This window comes from Rhincodon typus, chromosome 17 (genome assembly GCF_021869965.1).
Source record: "Rhincodon typus isolate 14 chromosome 17, sRhiTyp1.1, whole genome shotgun sequence".
Taxonomy (NCBI): Eukaryota; Metazoa; Chordata; class Chondrichthyes; order Orectolobiformes; family Rhincodontidae; genus Rhincodon; species Rhincodon typus.
Genome location: NC_063348.1, coordinates 12,531,026 through 12,547,655, shown reverse-complemented (window position 1 = coordinate 12,547,655; position 16,630 = coordinate 12,531,026). Strand labels below are relative to the sequence as shown.

At 36.6% G+C, this 16,630-nt stretch overlaps 1 protein-coding gene across 6 annotated transcripts in view; it reads right to left on the bottom strand.

Annotated features, from left to right (window-relative positions):
* Positions 1–16,630, bottom strand: part of prdm11 (PR domain containing 11) — a 153,046-nt gene that overhangs the window by 10,298 nt on the left and 126,118 nt on the right. The window contains exon 11 of one of the 6 annotated variants that reach the window (XM_020511736.2): positions 15,087–15,970. The exons of the other annotated variants lie outside the window; for them this stretch is intronic. Within the exon in view, the coding sequence (XP_020367325.1) occupies positions 15,834–15,970 (137 nt within the window). The 3' untranslated portion in view covers positions 15,087–15,833. Of the gene's footprint in view, positions 1–15,086; positions 15,971–16,630 lie in introns of those variants that run through there. 6 annotated transcript variants of the gene reach the window in all.

Sequence of the window (16,630 nt, the reverse complement as noted above, 5' to 3'; positions counted from 1 at the left end):
ATAAATGTAAAGGTTCTTAAGCTGGAATAACAAGATTTAACTGTCTGTGGTTAGCTTAGTGGGTAATTACTGGGCCAACAGAAAAACTTGATATAACTCAATGTATATCAATGGTGAGACAGATTGCGAGATATAGTTTTCGCAAATATAATTGAGCAGCCACCTTTGGATATTTGAGTTTAACTACTCTTCTGCCCATCAGTTGAATTTGCCATACCACTTGTTCATAAATAATGGAAAACACCATTACCCTTCACATTTATTTCCACAGAAGAATTTGGACCAATATCTCTCAAACAACAAAGGAAACTAATACTTCTTCTATGCTGTATGCATATTCTTTATGTTTATCAACTAACCCCAACTCTTTTTCCACCCACCTTGAAGTGATATATTTCTATGTTCCCTTTTGAAGGCCAGAGATTGCCTGGCAGGCAGTGACAAATTTTACATAATTATATTTATAATTTAAGCAGGTTTCTAAAGATATGATGTAACAAAGTAACCCATTAAATATAACGGTTATTGATTAACCCTAAGAAAACGTGTGGATGCTATTAAAACCAGTTGAGACTGAGACCAGGTATTAAGCCTTTAAAGGTTAGATATCACACTGTTGAAGTAGTACTACTTGGGAAGAGCTCCACAGTGAGACGTGCTGTGATATTAATTTTATTTTTAAACTATAGTAATTCACAGAGTTAACCTCTATACAAATACATTTAAATATATTACATACATTTCATCATATTGCCTAATGATAGATAGTGCATGACAGCTAACTTTTGCTTATAACATATCCTTGATAGACTGCATAGATTAAGAACATATTTAACCAACCAACTGAGATTCACCCACACTGCAATGGAAATATTAGATTACAATTATCCATATTCAATAGACTATTTTACTGTAATTTATTTTGTTATAATTGAATGTCTAACACTAAGAAAGTTTGTCATCATCTCTGTGGACTGGATTCAATTTCTGCAGTCTAATCTGTACAGTGCACTCAACGCACAAGCTAAATTCGATCAAGAAAGAAAATACAAATAAGGTACACAAGCACACATAAATTCACATTAATCTATTATATCTTTCATGGATCATTAAAATTCAAATCTAATTCATTCTGTCTCAATAGAGTCCATGATATATTGCGCATCTTGAAATCTCAAATATATACAACATATACGCATAAATAAAATGCATAGAAGGTTAGGTAATTTAGAAAGAAATAATTCATTTATATCAGAATATAAAGATGTCAAAGAAAATGCCATTGGAGCCATACAACATTGGGCCCGATTCTTAACTCTGTGTAAGTGAAATCGTTTTGTGGCAATTAAAATTAGCCCCATTAGTAGTGCCCCCTTTGAGAACATAATCAAATATACAGTTTGGAAGTACTCCTTTACCTGCAAATAGCTAGTTTTACTCTTCAACTTTACACATGACACTGAAAACCAATAAGTATCATATTTAAACAAAGTGGTATTTATACTGTATTAAACCATAATATTCTATAACATTGGTTATTTCAGCTATAACACACGTTTTGTCAACGCGAATTGACTGCAATGCAATTGATGAATAGTGGACGCTGTTTGCATAATGCAAACTTTCCACTGTTCAGTATAGCGATTTTCCTATAATGCGATTTTCTATAGCATGAGGATGCACAAGAACTCAACTATCGTATTATAGGAGAACTACCTGTAATTGATAAATGTAATAGTTTATCAATTGTAGGTGAAGATTATTTGCTTCATATGTTTGTAGAGGAAGAGAGAAGAATGGTAGGCCGAAAAAAAAAATCAACAACCAAAAGTAAACTCCTGATCATCGTTCACTAAGACACAATTTACTGGTTTGGGGAAAACAGCAACAAATATTTATAAAGAATATTGAGGGAGTCTGAAAGAAGTTCAGGTTAGGAAGCCAACTAAAACAAAGGTATATAAGAAAATCTAAATGGATTTTTGAAATTTATTTTTGTGAAATGTAGTACTGAGTCAGTTGTATAAAGAAATAACTTCAAATGTAGTGAAACACAGGATACATTACAGGCGTTTTCACACACAAAGGACTAAAGTATCATAACATTTTCTCATAAGTCTTTCCTTTACTTTGTAGATCTGAAATAAAAATATCTAGAGAACAGCAATGCAATATTACGATATTTAACAAAATAAGTTCTGCAAGTAGATAATGGATCATATGTTGCTCTGTATGTGAATTGAACTGTATTAGGGTTCACAGCATTATTGAGGGCTTTGTGCAACAAATTTTTGTCAAACAACAATCCATAAATCAATCAGCAACTGGAATGTGCAAGAACAGGACAAGCAACTAGATATCTCCTCATCCCATCAGACAGAAAGAAAATGACTTGGGCTCATATAGCGCCTTTCAGATGACTAGGATGTCCCAAAGTACTTTACAGCCAATTAAGCACCTTTAAGGTAGCAGCCACTGTTGCAATGTCAGAAATGTGGCAGTCAAACAGTAAAATTGTATTGACCGTATAATCCTATTTAGTGGAGTTTAGTACATTTTGGCCAGAATACTATAAATAACTTCTTTCACCTTTTTCAAAACAGGACCCATGGGATCTTTTATGTCCACCTGAGGCCTCAATGTGAGAGATCAATTTAACATCTCATCTGGAAGCTAAGTACAAGCAACAGTTCAATGTTTCCTCATTATTGCACTGAAGTGTCAATCAAGATTTTTGCACTCAAGTCTCTGAAGTGAAAATTGAACACACAACCTTCTTATTCAGGGGAAAGATTGCTACCACCTGAGACTTTAACAGATTGAGGTGTCATTAGTAAACAGTGCAGAATCTCAACCAGGAAATTACAGTGTGGAATTAATGTCTAATCAAGTTTAGAAAGTGAAATAGAGATAGATAAGGAGAAAGAACGAATACTAGATTAAAAGACATGCAGAAATAAAAAAAAGTAGGAAGTGAAAAATCATATTAAAATTTCCAATAATTAGAAGCTGAAGGAATGAGGATCCACATTTGTAAATGAGAATTTTCAGCGTGAGAAGTTGTGTAGCAGTCATTAGCACTTACTCTACCACAAGAAACATATTTAAACTGGAAAGGGCAAAGCCTACTCTGGCAAGTTTAGCCTGTACCACTGAGGTAAGGACAGTAACTTTATGCTGTTCAATATATTTCAGTAGTGAGTCAGATGGTGGTGTACAATTTTCAGAGAAGCATCTTCAATGGCAACTTTAAGATTTCCATATTTAACTGTGCTAATGCAGTTGTTGAAAGTTTTTGCATAAGTTACAGGTAACATACAGTTCTCAACATCACCACTGGAAAGGGTGTTGCAATAAAAACAATCTTTTGAATATAGATTAAACATAAAAATACTTTGCATTTCCTGTGGTGACAAATCAGGATTCATATATGCGTATGCTGCCTCATTCAAGCAGCCAGTAGCATTAAGGTGCTCTCTGATATTAGTGCATTATGATTTGTGCAACAACAGATCAGGATATTCAGAAGGTGTATTAGCCTACTCTGATATAACACATTTCAAAATCATAAAAGACAAAATATTAACATTCCAGTCTCTTCCACAGCAAATTTGCTTTAAAGTTGTCGAATTTTTCCTATTATAGACAAATATTTCCTTTCTCGCTGCTCCAATTGGTCACAAAATACTGCAAATACAAACACAGACAAAGGTCTAGATTTTATGGGACACGTATTCTCTGCCCCTTCCGATGAACAAGTCAGTTGTCAGGCTGTGTACAATGAAGCCAGCTGCCTGGCAGTTATTTTATACTTGGAGGGGCATTAGTTAACTCAAGACAGGAGGTTATCACCCACCTGGGGAGGAAATCCCACCTTAGAGACTTGCTGGCCAAACTGACTGCCAGCAGTTCTGTAGATTTTACGAGTGGCCACTTCTGGGACCACATGCAGTTCCTGATGATGAGGAGATAATTGAAAGGTAGATCCAGGGTATTGGTGGGGCTGCTGTCAGAAAGCAGCGAGGCAGGTGAAGGCAGGGGTGTGCTTTGTATTCCTCCAATGGGCACAGAGAAATTGGAGATGAGGAGACCCTCCTCACTCAACCAGTTTAATAAACAGAGGATACAGGAACATTCAGCCTGTCAAGCCTGCTCTGCCATTTAATATGATCATGGCTGATCAAACACTTCAATTCCCTTTACCCACATTATTCCCCATAGTCCTTTATGCCATTGGTAATCAGAAATTTACCAATCTCTAATTTAAATATTCTCTAAGGCAGCTCTCTGGAGTGGAGATTCCAAACATTTGCCAGCAAAGAGACTAGGTAGGCTGGGGTTGTTTTCCTTTGAGCAGAGAAAACCAGGGAGGCATCTGATTAAGGTGTACAAAGTTCTGAGCGGCACACAGAGGGTGGATGGGAGAAATGCTTTTCTTTAGTAAAAGGATCAATAACCAAGGGACACAATTTTAAGTCTAAGAGTAGGAGCAGAGGGGATTTGAGGAAACATTTTTTTGGCTGTTGGGTTGAGGGTATTTGGAAATCACTATCTAAAAGAATTCTCAAGACATTTAAGAACTATTTAGATGAGCACTTGAAATACCACAGCATTCAAGGCTATGGGCCAAATGCAGGAAAATGGTATTAAAATTGACAGATATTTGATAACCGGCTCAGACATCATGGACCAAAGTGTCTCTTTCCATGTTGTAAAATTCTTTTGACTCTATAATCTGCTGGTTCTAGACCTCCTTCTGCCATAAGTAACATAGTGGAGGGGGAATGATGAAGCATTTAAGTGGCAATTAATTGGCCACTTAAAGGGGCTCAACTGGCCCAAGGGTGTCTGAGATTCCCGTTCCTTCATCAACCCCATAAAATGGGAGGCAGTTCAGAGGGAAGATCGCTGGTAGGATACATGTTTCATTTTATGAGCAGTCATCCACCTTCAAATATAGTAGTGGATAACTGTAACATCAAGGCCAAAATAAAAGTCAGAAGACATGGACTGCACAAAATCAGAAATGTCCTGTAAAGTAAAAAACAGAAGGAGCTGTAACTTAGATTGACATGTTTGTGAATTTCAGTCAGAATGCATTTAATATTATGGAAGATTTTCAGGGCTATATCCAAATTTAGGAGCGTGAAAGTATGTACAAAGCTAACAAATAAAAAGGATATAGTTTCTGAATTTGTAATAAATACTTTCAATTCTAATATAACTGTGCTTCAGAACTGAAAATAATTATCTATTGTGCTAACTGTACTACCATCCTCACACGACATGTCACACACAAATTCTCAGTCTTCCAAACAGAACATGCATGGCTTTGAATTGTCCACAGTGTCCATCTTGTTTTGTTAACATTATGGTATATTCCTAAAATAAGAAATATGCGTCCAAGACTACAATTCATTAAGAATTCAGATGGCACCCTTTAAGGATTTGATTATTACTTTTAGGCTTTATGACAGAATCTAAAAGCAAAAGTTAATGACATTCCAATCAGTCATTTACAAATATTCACTTTGCGGAGCAGATTTTAAAATATTCTTACCTTTCCTTTTAATTCTTCAGTTTTTCACATTCATTAGTACCTTTCACAGTTTTCTCTTCTTCCAAAAAGCAGTGGGAAAACAAAAACTATTCAATTCTTCCCCCCAACTTAGTTCAAAATCTCAAGAGTCATGCATGGCTCTTAAGAAATTAATAGACAAGAAAAGGAGTCAACAAAGTTCACAAAATGAAAACAGGACTAACTGCGTCATCACTGAGGGGAAGAATATTTGGAGGCAAACACCAACTAGTGAAAGGATTAAATAAAAACAAGTACATTTTCATCTTTAAATATTCATTTTAATTTACCAACAACGTAACAGTGAAATGTAAACCAATAGCAAGCCAAGCAAAATTAAAAAAGTTACAAATTACAACCTACGACACAGGTACAAAAGGACGATGAGCAGCAGTGAAATCAAATGGAGATTTGTTTTTGCTACATGTACAGAATGGTTACTCTGTGTGCACTGCCCTGCTTTTACTCAACATGACCAAGATATATTCATGAGAACTGGATTTTTTTCTGACAAATATTGATCCCATCTGACACTGCCAGACTTGAGAAAAATAAAACTTAGTAATTCTTGAGTTCTGGAAGAGGACTCCTCCAGGAGGATCCTTTCAGATTCATTCCCTTTCACTTTAAGGTACAAACCCAAGTAAAGTGAGTCTTAAAGTGCAAGGTACATTTTATGGATTAACTTAATCTTGTCAACTGTAGTCTTGACTCTTCAGGCCAATGAGAATTCCAAGTTGCCTCTGTTGGTAAAGGCTGCCATATTAACCATTAAATACCCACCTTCAGGCCTTGAACAGAATTAAGGACCCCTGGGTAGAAATCCCTTCCCTGAGCAAGCTGTTGGCTAATCAGAGACCAGCAGCTCTCCACTGCATGCATTTTTACTGTGAGAGATGGCAGTTAATGATAATGCATCTACCACAGGCCCAGGATCAAGTAGGGGCCCAATGATGAAGGTGTGAGAGGGTGGATGAAAATCTTAGGATGGGGATCTTGTGAAGGGAGGGTGTTTCACAGGCAAAGTCATGGGTCACACCCTTCCTAATGCTTAGTCCCTTTGACTCGCCTTTTGACAAAGTGACCCTCCCAGGAGCACAGAAACCTGACAAGGGATGAGGACCTTGCTTGGCTTTGGTTGAATATTAGAAGTGAGGAATAAGGTCTTTACATCAGCATTAATTGTTGGAGACAGAAAGGCTGCAGAGTCCCCATCCAGTTCTTCTCCACTGAGTTAAATGTCCCCCAGCCCCAAACTTGCCACCAGGGCGAAATAAATTCTGTGGCTCTGTTTGATATGCTGAGTAAGACTTCATACAATTGAACAATTTTATGCTTTTCGTTCAACTCGTACTTCATGTTTCCTGTCCTGACTTCACATAACATCATCATAATACTTCAAAAGGAACATAATTTACGCCACTAGGAGAGAGACACAAATCCTATTTTAGAAGGGGATACGGTAGTTATTAGAGATTTTAGAACTTTAGGAAAGACCATTCAGCACTGTAATATCATATACATTCCTTTCATAAATAGCCCAACATACTAGTAAGCAATTCACAAACACAATGAAAGACAATCCAACATTAGAGGTTAGACTGAAAGTCCTTTTTTCTCAAAATCAATCATGTTTCTCTGCTCCTCTACGACATTTTATTTTAGCAAACTGAAAAAAACTGTTTGAATCATCCTTATTCTATTCTGAATTCTTCCCACTCCATCTGCTTTGCAGATAGCATGTTAATAACATATTCTGAAGGTGTTTTTATCTTGATACCATTTTAGTTCAGATCCTGAGACAAGGGCACTTGATTTAGCTATGCATAGCTGGGAACTGCCTAAATGATACCGATCTCTCAGAAACCAAACTAAAACACTTGCAGGGAAAAAGCAGGTCAAATTTGGCTTCATGAATACTTTATAAATTAATGGTTTTTTAAAATAATTGTGATCCAGGTATCTGCCTAAGCTTTGACTCAATTTTTTCGCACTGTATTCTCTGATTCTGAAGCTTTTATGTTCATGTTTACTCCAAGATTTGAACACAAAATTTAAGGTCAGTACTCCACTGCAGTACTGATGGATTGCTGCACAGTCATGCGTGCTATATTTTGGGTACGACGATAAACTGAAACACTATCCGCCCTCTTGACTAGATTTCATGGCCACTATTGTTAAGAATGTTCTGCTAATATTCGTCCTTTGATCAATGTCACCAAAATAGATTATCCAGTCATTATTACTTTGATGTTTGTGGAAGTTTACTATGTGCAAAATGGCTGCTGTGTCACCTACATTATAAGAGCGAGTATAAATTAATAATTAACTCACTGGCTATAAAGTGCCATTTTCCCTGGAACATAGCATCCAAGTTGAAACTTATCTTTCAGGACAAAACCTTGCAACTTACTTCAGTTAGAATTCTTGGAAAAAATGAAAAGTGGAATGAAGTGTTCACATTGTATATTAAGCTTGTGGAATTAAAATGGGAGAAATATTGCCGGAGGACCAACGGCAACAACGGATTGAGAGACAGATTTTGCTCTTCATGTCACTCAATTTTCACTTTGACTGCTAGGTGGAAGCCAGACACTTCCCCATAAAATGGAGAAGCGTAAGCTAAGACTAGCTCCAACCTGTTCTCCTGTACCATCTACTAATAGATTTAGAATAAAATTGGAGAGGTGGAAATAGACCACTCACCAGGACACAGCAGGTATATGATCCATACATCTCAAAATGTCCTGTTGAGTAAATAATTTCTATCAATATCATAAAGAAATATAGTAGCAAGTAAAATCCTATTTCTGTTACCTCAACATCACAAGACAATTCCTCACATTTTCTTAAGGTGCCATTTACATTACAACTTCGGTGTCAGAGCAAGGAATTTCTGCTTTCGTGCAATGCAAATCTAAAGTTCAGGCCTCACTCAACTTGTAGTGTCAAGTCAGACCATGACTCTCTATTAATTCTGCATTTACCCTCTTAACTAAGTGTTAGCGCACAGCAAAACTGCATCTTAGCAATGCCACACTCATTTAATGCCCTTTTAAAAACTCACAAATAATTAAACCAATTGAAACAAAATTTCTTCGAATTGAAAGTCAATTTAAATAGTAAGAAAAATGATCACTCAGCCACAACATGCATTTATATTTTTCTTTTAAAGAAAAAAGTTCCCAAATGCTTCAGGGATGTTTAATATTTTTGGCAGGGACACATAAGGAGCTAATGATACAGATGACAATTGCATGGTCAGAGGTAAATTTTAAAGAAGGTTTTAGAGGTGGTGGTTTAGGGTAGAATCCCCGACATGAGGCTAAAATGGTTGAAGGAATAGTCATCAATGGTGGAGCGACTGGGGATTCAGAAGCCAGAACTGGAGTGAAGCAAACTAGGATGTTTTAGGGCTGGTGCAAGTAACTGAGATAAGGAAGGATTTGGAGGCAAGGATAAGAACTCTTCAAATGAGAGGTTGAAAGATCAATGTATGTCAGGGAAGACAGAAGTGACAGGTGAACAGGACTCGGGATGAGTTAAGACCTGTGCTTTAGAGTATAGGACAAGCACAAGTTAATAGAAGAAATGAGGCGGGAGGTTGGCCAGGATACTGCTAGAACAGTTAACTCTGAAGGTGTGATAGAGGGCGTCAGCAGCAAATTAGCTGAGTGGGAACAGTGATAGGTGATGTTACGGAACTAGACGTAGGAGAGAATGGAGAGGTCAAGGGTTTGAGGCTATGCTCAAGAGCAACACTTCATTTATTATTTTCATTGTGTCCATTGTAAAAGATTACGTCTTTTAAATATTAAAAGGAGGTGCTGACTTTTGCTCAGTCTACATAGGAATCTCTAGGTTACTGCATGGTATATTCTGACACAACTTAGAGAGAAAATTCTTAATATTCAAACAGAATGGCAAGATCACAAATAGTCTGAGTACAGCCTCAGACAGTGACCAGGGAGAGTGACGGAGTCATTAGTTAGGGTTACGAATGGATGTTTGTGGTGGGTACTGTAGGACAAGTAGTGAAAAGACTGTGGAAGATCAGTAAATTGTGGAATGTATCACAGCAGGTGATGTAACAATAGAATGTTTACTGCAAAAATGTTTATCATTGTATTGTTTAAGGAACCTTAACTGTGCAAACAAAATCTTGTCAAGCTGCTTTTGGCACACTCAGGATCATACTAAATAGCCATAACCATTACTCCTTTGTGCAAGACTAAAAACAAATGTCAAGCTTTAGATTTAACCATGAAATTATAACACTATTATAAAGATGCAGGAATTGTTCTATTGTACCAATGACTTAGCAAATATCATAATACAAATAAGTTATTTACTGGATTTAAGAGTCAGATATGACAATGAATACCTTAAGTTTTGTTTTCAGTTGCAACACACTCATTACCTGTACTTTTTGTTTTGGAGAGATATTTAGGTATCCCTGTGACTTTTATATTTCTCTGCCAGGAATTCCATTCTATAATTATGGGTGGGATGACTGAGCATGCTGAAAATTGTCAGCTGGCTAGAGAGAGTTGATATGGACTTTAAGGATTGGGTCATGCCTGTCCAATCTGATTTAACTTTTTGAAGAGGTGACTAAAGAATAGAAAACTGTCAATGAAAATTGTTTATGTGGACTTCCAGAAAGAACTTAGAATCAGAGAACCATAGAATTTTATGGTACAGAAGGAGACCATTCGACCCACTGTGTTTATATCGGCTACGAAAACAGCTACCCAGCTAGTTCAACTCTCCAGCCCCATCTCTGCAGCCTAGAGTCATCACTTTCAAATATATATCCAGCTTTCTTTTGCAACCTCATATGGAATTCACCTCCACCTCTCAGGCAGCATATTCCTCATTAGAAACTGTTAACTAAAGTTAAAACTCATGGAATTGAAGGCAAATTATTGACCTGGTTGTGAAATTGACTGAATGAAAGGAAATGGAGAGCAGCGATAACGTGCAGCTACTATAATTGTGAAAATATGACCAGTTGTCTCCAGGGTCTTGTGACAGGTCTGAACAATTTACTGTATTCATTCATGACACTAATGGGTTGAAAAACACAAGTTCAAATTAGTGAATGAGACAAAGGTAAGTAGGTACTTACATTTGTAGATGAAAGTATTACAGAGCAATTGTTCTACACAAGAACTCATGCTGCTGGGGTGAAATATTAGCATGGACACAGGATTAACTAAATAAAAGGAAAGACAGTCAGGATAAGTGGGTCACTTTCAAGTCGGTAAGGTGTAATGAGTTGATGACCACAGGGTTCAGTGTTGGGCCTCAACTATTTCGTATCTACATTAATGGCTTGGTTGAAGGGGGTGACAATATTGTAGCCAAACTTGCTGATGATACGAAGTAGGAAAGACAATGGTTAAGTCTACAAAAGTCTACAATGGGATATAGATTGGTTAAGTAGGTGGCCAAAAAGATTACAGATGCAGTATGATATGGGAAAATTTCACAGGATGAATAGAAAAAAGTATATTATTTAAGTGGAGAAAGGCCCCAAAGGTTGAGAGGGATCTGGGATTCTTCCTACATGAATCACAAAGTTAGCAATGCATGAACAATAAGTAAATAAGAAGGCTAATGGAATACTGACCTTTATTGCTAGTGAGATTGAGAATTAAAATTGGGAGTTCTCACCACAATTTTACAGAGCATTGGTAAGACTTACCTAAAGTACTGCTCACAGTTTTGGAATCCTTAATTAAGGAAAATATACTTGGATTGGAAACAGTTCAGAAAAGGTTCACTAAGCTGATTCTTGGAGTTCCAAAGCAGAGTCACATTGGACTTGAAATTATAATTCTGTTTGTTTCTCCACAGATGCTGCAGACTTGCTGCTCTTTTTCCAACAATTTTTTTTTTAATGACATGGGATGAGGAGGTTTCTCTGATGGGGCAAGGTTGAACATGCTGGGCCAATACTCACTGTAGTTGGGAAGAATGAGAAAAGTGATCTTTTGAAACATGATTCTGGGTGCTTTACAGGATAGATGCTGGGAGACTTTTCCACTCATGGGAATTTAGAACTACAGAGCTTAGTTTAAGGAGTCTTCTCATTTAAGAAGGATACAAGGATGACATTTTTCTGTTGGAAGGTTGATAATTTTTGGAATGCTCTTTCCCACAGAGCACTTGAGTTTAGATCAATTAACATATTCAAGGCCGAGTTGGACAGATCTTTGGTACTGTTTAATACTAAACCTCACCTACATATCCAATGGTGACATTCGATGCTAAAGATGTAACTTGCCAGCACAGACATTTTCTCCTCAATGAAATACACAGAATAAAAACTATAAGAATATGAGTTGTGCCTAAACTATTAACATATTGTTTACAAGTAAGTGAAACAGGTCTATATTAGAAAGATGTCATAATATTTTCAGTTGTCATGTACAAAACAATTTGTTTACCAGTATATTACTAATTGAGGGATACACAAATAATCACCACATACAAAACATATCTTAGCTAATTTCCTTCTGATTGTACTGAAAATATTTCCATTTTGTCATGTTTTCTTCTATTCCTGCAAACAAACGAGGTGAGAATTATTAACATTAGAACCTCCACAATGTACAATCAACAACTACACTCAACATCCAGTTCAAGAACCATCAGCATCAATCTTTGCAGCATGAGATGCAAACAGCACCAGAAATAAATAATTAATCCACACAAGGGAAACATATGTAAACAGAAATTTGAACCTGAGTTTGGTTGAAGCATGATTTCATAATTTCAGGAAGACTCTAAGCAAGTAAGTAAAAACACCCTAGGAAAACTTCCATTATTCAGGTACTAAGGAAATGTAGAAAATTCCAGTCTAATATGTAATGTTATATATTATACAGCTAGATGCCTCAAGTTATTAGCCACAAAACCAATTTCATTTGACCAGTCTATGACTTTCATAAATGCTATAAAACTAGGGGATAAGATACATGATCAGGCTGCATTTACATCCACTTAAGAATAAGGATGTTGTTTTTCAACCCAGATAAAACATGTGCATTTTACACTAAAGTACATTTCTCACATAGATGGTCTTAAACAGTTTTCACCATTCCATCAGACTACATTGCAACTAAGACAAATGTGTTAAGGTTATGGATGATAAAATTCCACAGCCGAGTCTTCCAAGATTTAATTCTATCTAGAAAAACAAGTGGCTATGCCTAAGATGCAATATAGTCCTTGTCACTGGTTTTTGGTCAGAACTCAAGAACACTGGATGACTCTGCCATGAGATATAAAGTAATGGAATTGGTTAATTTTTAAAATATGTTGTAATACATATATTCATTCAGTACTTTGAACCATAATCAGATTTATTTCAGAGCAGCCATGCTCACTTGCCAGTTGCTATACTACTTGTCTAACGCTGTATCTAGGTCATGAAGTTTGTCTCAAATTATATGAAAAATGCCAATTTCTTTAGCTATAAGTAAACTGCAGTACAGTGTTCACTTACTGGCTGTATCAACACTGTCATCTTCCTCGTGATTGTGTTTTTCTTTCATTTACCTATTCTAACAAATGGAACTAAAAAAACAGCTCATTTGAGATGTCTAATTAAGCTGAACCAAATCCAGGTGCTCCATTTTAAACATACTTATTTTAACGGCACTGAAAAACAAGTAAACCAGAATATTTCACACTTCTCACATCTTGTCAGGGATTAAAACCCTTGCGACTGGTCAAGGTCCAAAATGTATGAATCCAGCTTTGGTTGAAATGAAACCAAAGCCAGACAACAGTTTGAAAGCAGCAATGGAATTTTACAGTTTTGTCATTTTGTTCCTTCTGTCCTAGCTTTCAGAAATCCTTATAATTAGCTTTTTCTAATATCCTTTGTACATTTTACTTGCTGCTGATTCTTACCGTTCTGACTATATTTTGCCTCCTGATCATAGATATTGACCGCTTGCCAGGATGTTGCACAAGTTTCTTCACGTCCCTTATCCAAGTGATGAATTTAAATGTTTGAGGCATTTCCTTGACAAGGCATCACAAAACACTTCTGGCATGGGTCACTGGATAACAGCATAGAATGGAAACATTGGGGGCAACTTTCTCCTCCTTTATCTAGGGAGCTGCAGCCAAGCATAATGCCAACTGGGATCAGTTCATTAGGAGGTAAACCTCAGTAAATAGGACATTGGATAAACTTGTTGAGCTACAACAGGTGTCAAATCAATTCCTCTACTTTTGGTTGAAACAACAGATTTTAGTAAATACACTGTTACGTTCTCTTAACAACCCATGGTATGGATCACAAATTATAAACCTGGCAATGGAGTTGGTTGAACAGGGGTCAGAGAGGATGGACAATAGGTAGGTCCTCCAAATGGCAGAATTTGACTACAGGATTTGTATTCTGGGGTCAACTATTCACTGTGTTTAACAACTTAAATGTTGGGACAGATACATATCTAAGTCTGTCAAAGACTCAAAGATAGGCTGATCGAAACAAGGAATTATAAAGAAATATTAATAAATTAAGTGAATGAGCAAAATTGTGATTATGTGGAGCTTAAACCTCAGACATTTTCCAAATAGGAAAAAGCCAGATATAGTAAAAATTCAGAGACTTGGGGATCCATGGATGCAGATCATTAAAATGTCATGGACAGGTACCAAAAATATTCAGAAAAGCAAATGGAATGCTCATCTTTATATCTAGAGGACTATAGTTAAAAGTAATATTTATTTTTGCTACAATCTTCAATATAATTGATGAAATTATATTATTTTATTAATTATTGCCTTTGTTCCTCTGCAGAATGTATTTCTAAATTACACACTGCACTTTGTTACCCATATTGTACAACAACAAATCTATCCTTTGCAAGCCAGCATTAATAAAATTAGATAGCCTCCTAAAATTCAACAACACTATCATCGCAAATAAAGATAGATTATTTAGATCTACTCTCGAAGAGTATATGCATCATTCTCCAGAACTGAAAGAAAATGAACTTGGTTCATGTTCCTGATGATCTTTGTGGCCTTCCTTAGATCACTGTGTTTCTCTGTCTTCTGGAAGAAGTTAGATGAATAACTATAAGAAGGGCCACTCAGTTCAGTAAATAGTTGAATATCATGATTTTAGTCACCTACACCCCAACTAAGACTAGAATCAAAAGACATTCTGGAACTCAATTTTACACATCCATTCCAGCAACTGGACTATCAAATGTGCAGCTTAAAACGCTACAAGAACAACATGTGTATGAACACAACATAAAAAATAAAATTAGTGTCATCAATATAATTCTCTGACTTCATCATAATGTATATTCAATGTCAATGGGCAGAATTACCTCATGGTTTGTAGCTGCAGTTTCCTGCCAGCAGAAAACATGCACTCTTATCAGTAGACAGCATACTTAAGTGTTAGTAAGATACATCTAGTAAATTCCACCACCACTGAAGTGCAACAGATGAAAAGTCTACCAAGGCATAAGGGTAATAGAAAAAAAAAGCTTTATTCCAGTTTTGATTTACTTGCCATTAACAGACCATACCAACGTTTGTTGGGATGGATGGAACAAATTATCTTAATTAACTGAACCCAGAGATAAAATAAGCTTCTAATTAGCCACATATCTAACTCAGATGATCAGTCAGCTGAGCCAGAGTTACAGAAAGGAGGGGTAAAAACAAAACAATGCTATCACCAAGATGGAAATCACAAAGCTCCTGGTAGTATTATCATTGCCACTTCTCACTACTATTAAGATCAGACCCTTTGTGTAAGATCTCATAAAAGAAGTCCTTTTCCTCACCAGTAGCTATCTTTTCCACCCAAAACAGATGAATTGCCGTAAGTAAATTACTAAGAACAGGTTTCCATGTGCTTTATTTTGTGGCAGCAATGTTGTCAGCTGTTTTTTGTAGCATGTGACCTAAATGAATAAATTAAATACAAACAGACTGCTGCACAGTGTTCATGGCAGTGGCTATTAGGACAAAAAAAAATAGCAGATCAATTTAAAGCTAATTCTAATAGAAGATCAAATGTAACAAAGAGATCTAATGTTCAGGAACTAATTCTTTTCTGGTAGACTCAGTTGTTTTTTGGAGTTGTCTGACATCAATAATTTAAACAAAAAAAAATTCTTTCTTCATGGTCCCCCTACTTCCATCTTGTTTCCTTCTTCACTGTAAACCACATGATTTCCATTATGAAACCCACACCAAACTTCTGCTAGTTGGGAGCATCTTCAATTCTGTCCCGGACTCCCAAAATGTACCGAATCTTCTTTCTGCTGTCACTGCATTTGCTGTTTACCATGGCATAAAATGCCTTGTCCGTCACATATGTAAATTTCAGCTGCACGTAAGCTGTAAAATATGAAGTGAAAAGCAAAACCTTCGGTGAATATTCTTTAATAGGGCTTTTAAATCTTAATTAACTTAATTAAATCTTAATTAGTGCATGTTCAGACACAATATGAAATTGAAATAATATAGAAGTGCATTTTCAAACTACAGAAAGTAGTACATCAATCGCAAAGGGTAGAAAGTGATACAAAGTTCTCACTGTGGCTCACTGATTGTTTTATGGTTACATAAATAATATTTTGAGAACAAAAAATTCTGAAATAATTCAGTATTTCAGTAATATCCAGACAGCACAGGAGAGCAGAGGATTTGGAGACAGTCACCCAAAGCTAAAAGCACAGGAGAGAGGGGGCTGGAAACAGTCACAAGCAGCTAAAAGAGCAAGGGAGAGGTAGATCCACTGTCTGTTACCAGCAGCTAAGAGAACGATAGACAGGAGGACTTGGAGACAGTGATCAGCAGCTAAAACAGGAAAGAGGTCAATCTGAAGACAGTAACCAGCAGATAAAACAGCAGGGGATGGGCTAAGCAGACACCAGATAAAACAAGAGATAACACAGTGTGGAGCTGGAGGAACACAGCAGGCCAGGCAGCATCAGAGGAGCAGGAAAGCTGACGTTTCGGGTCGGGACCCTTCTTCAGAAATGGGGGAGGGGGAGG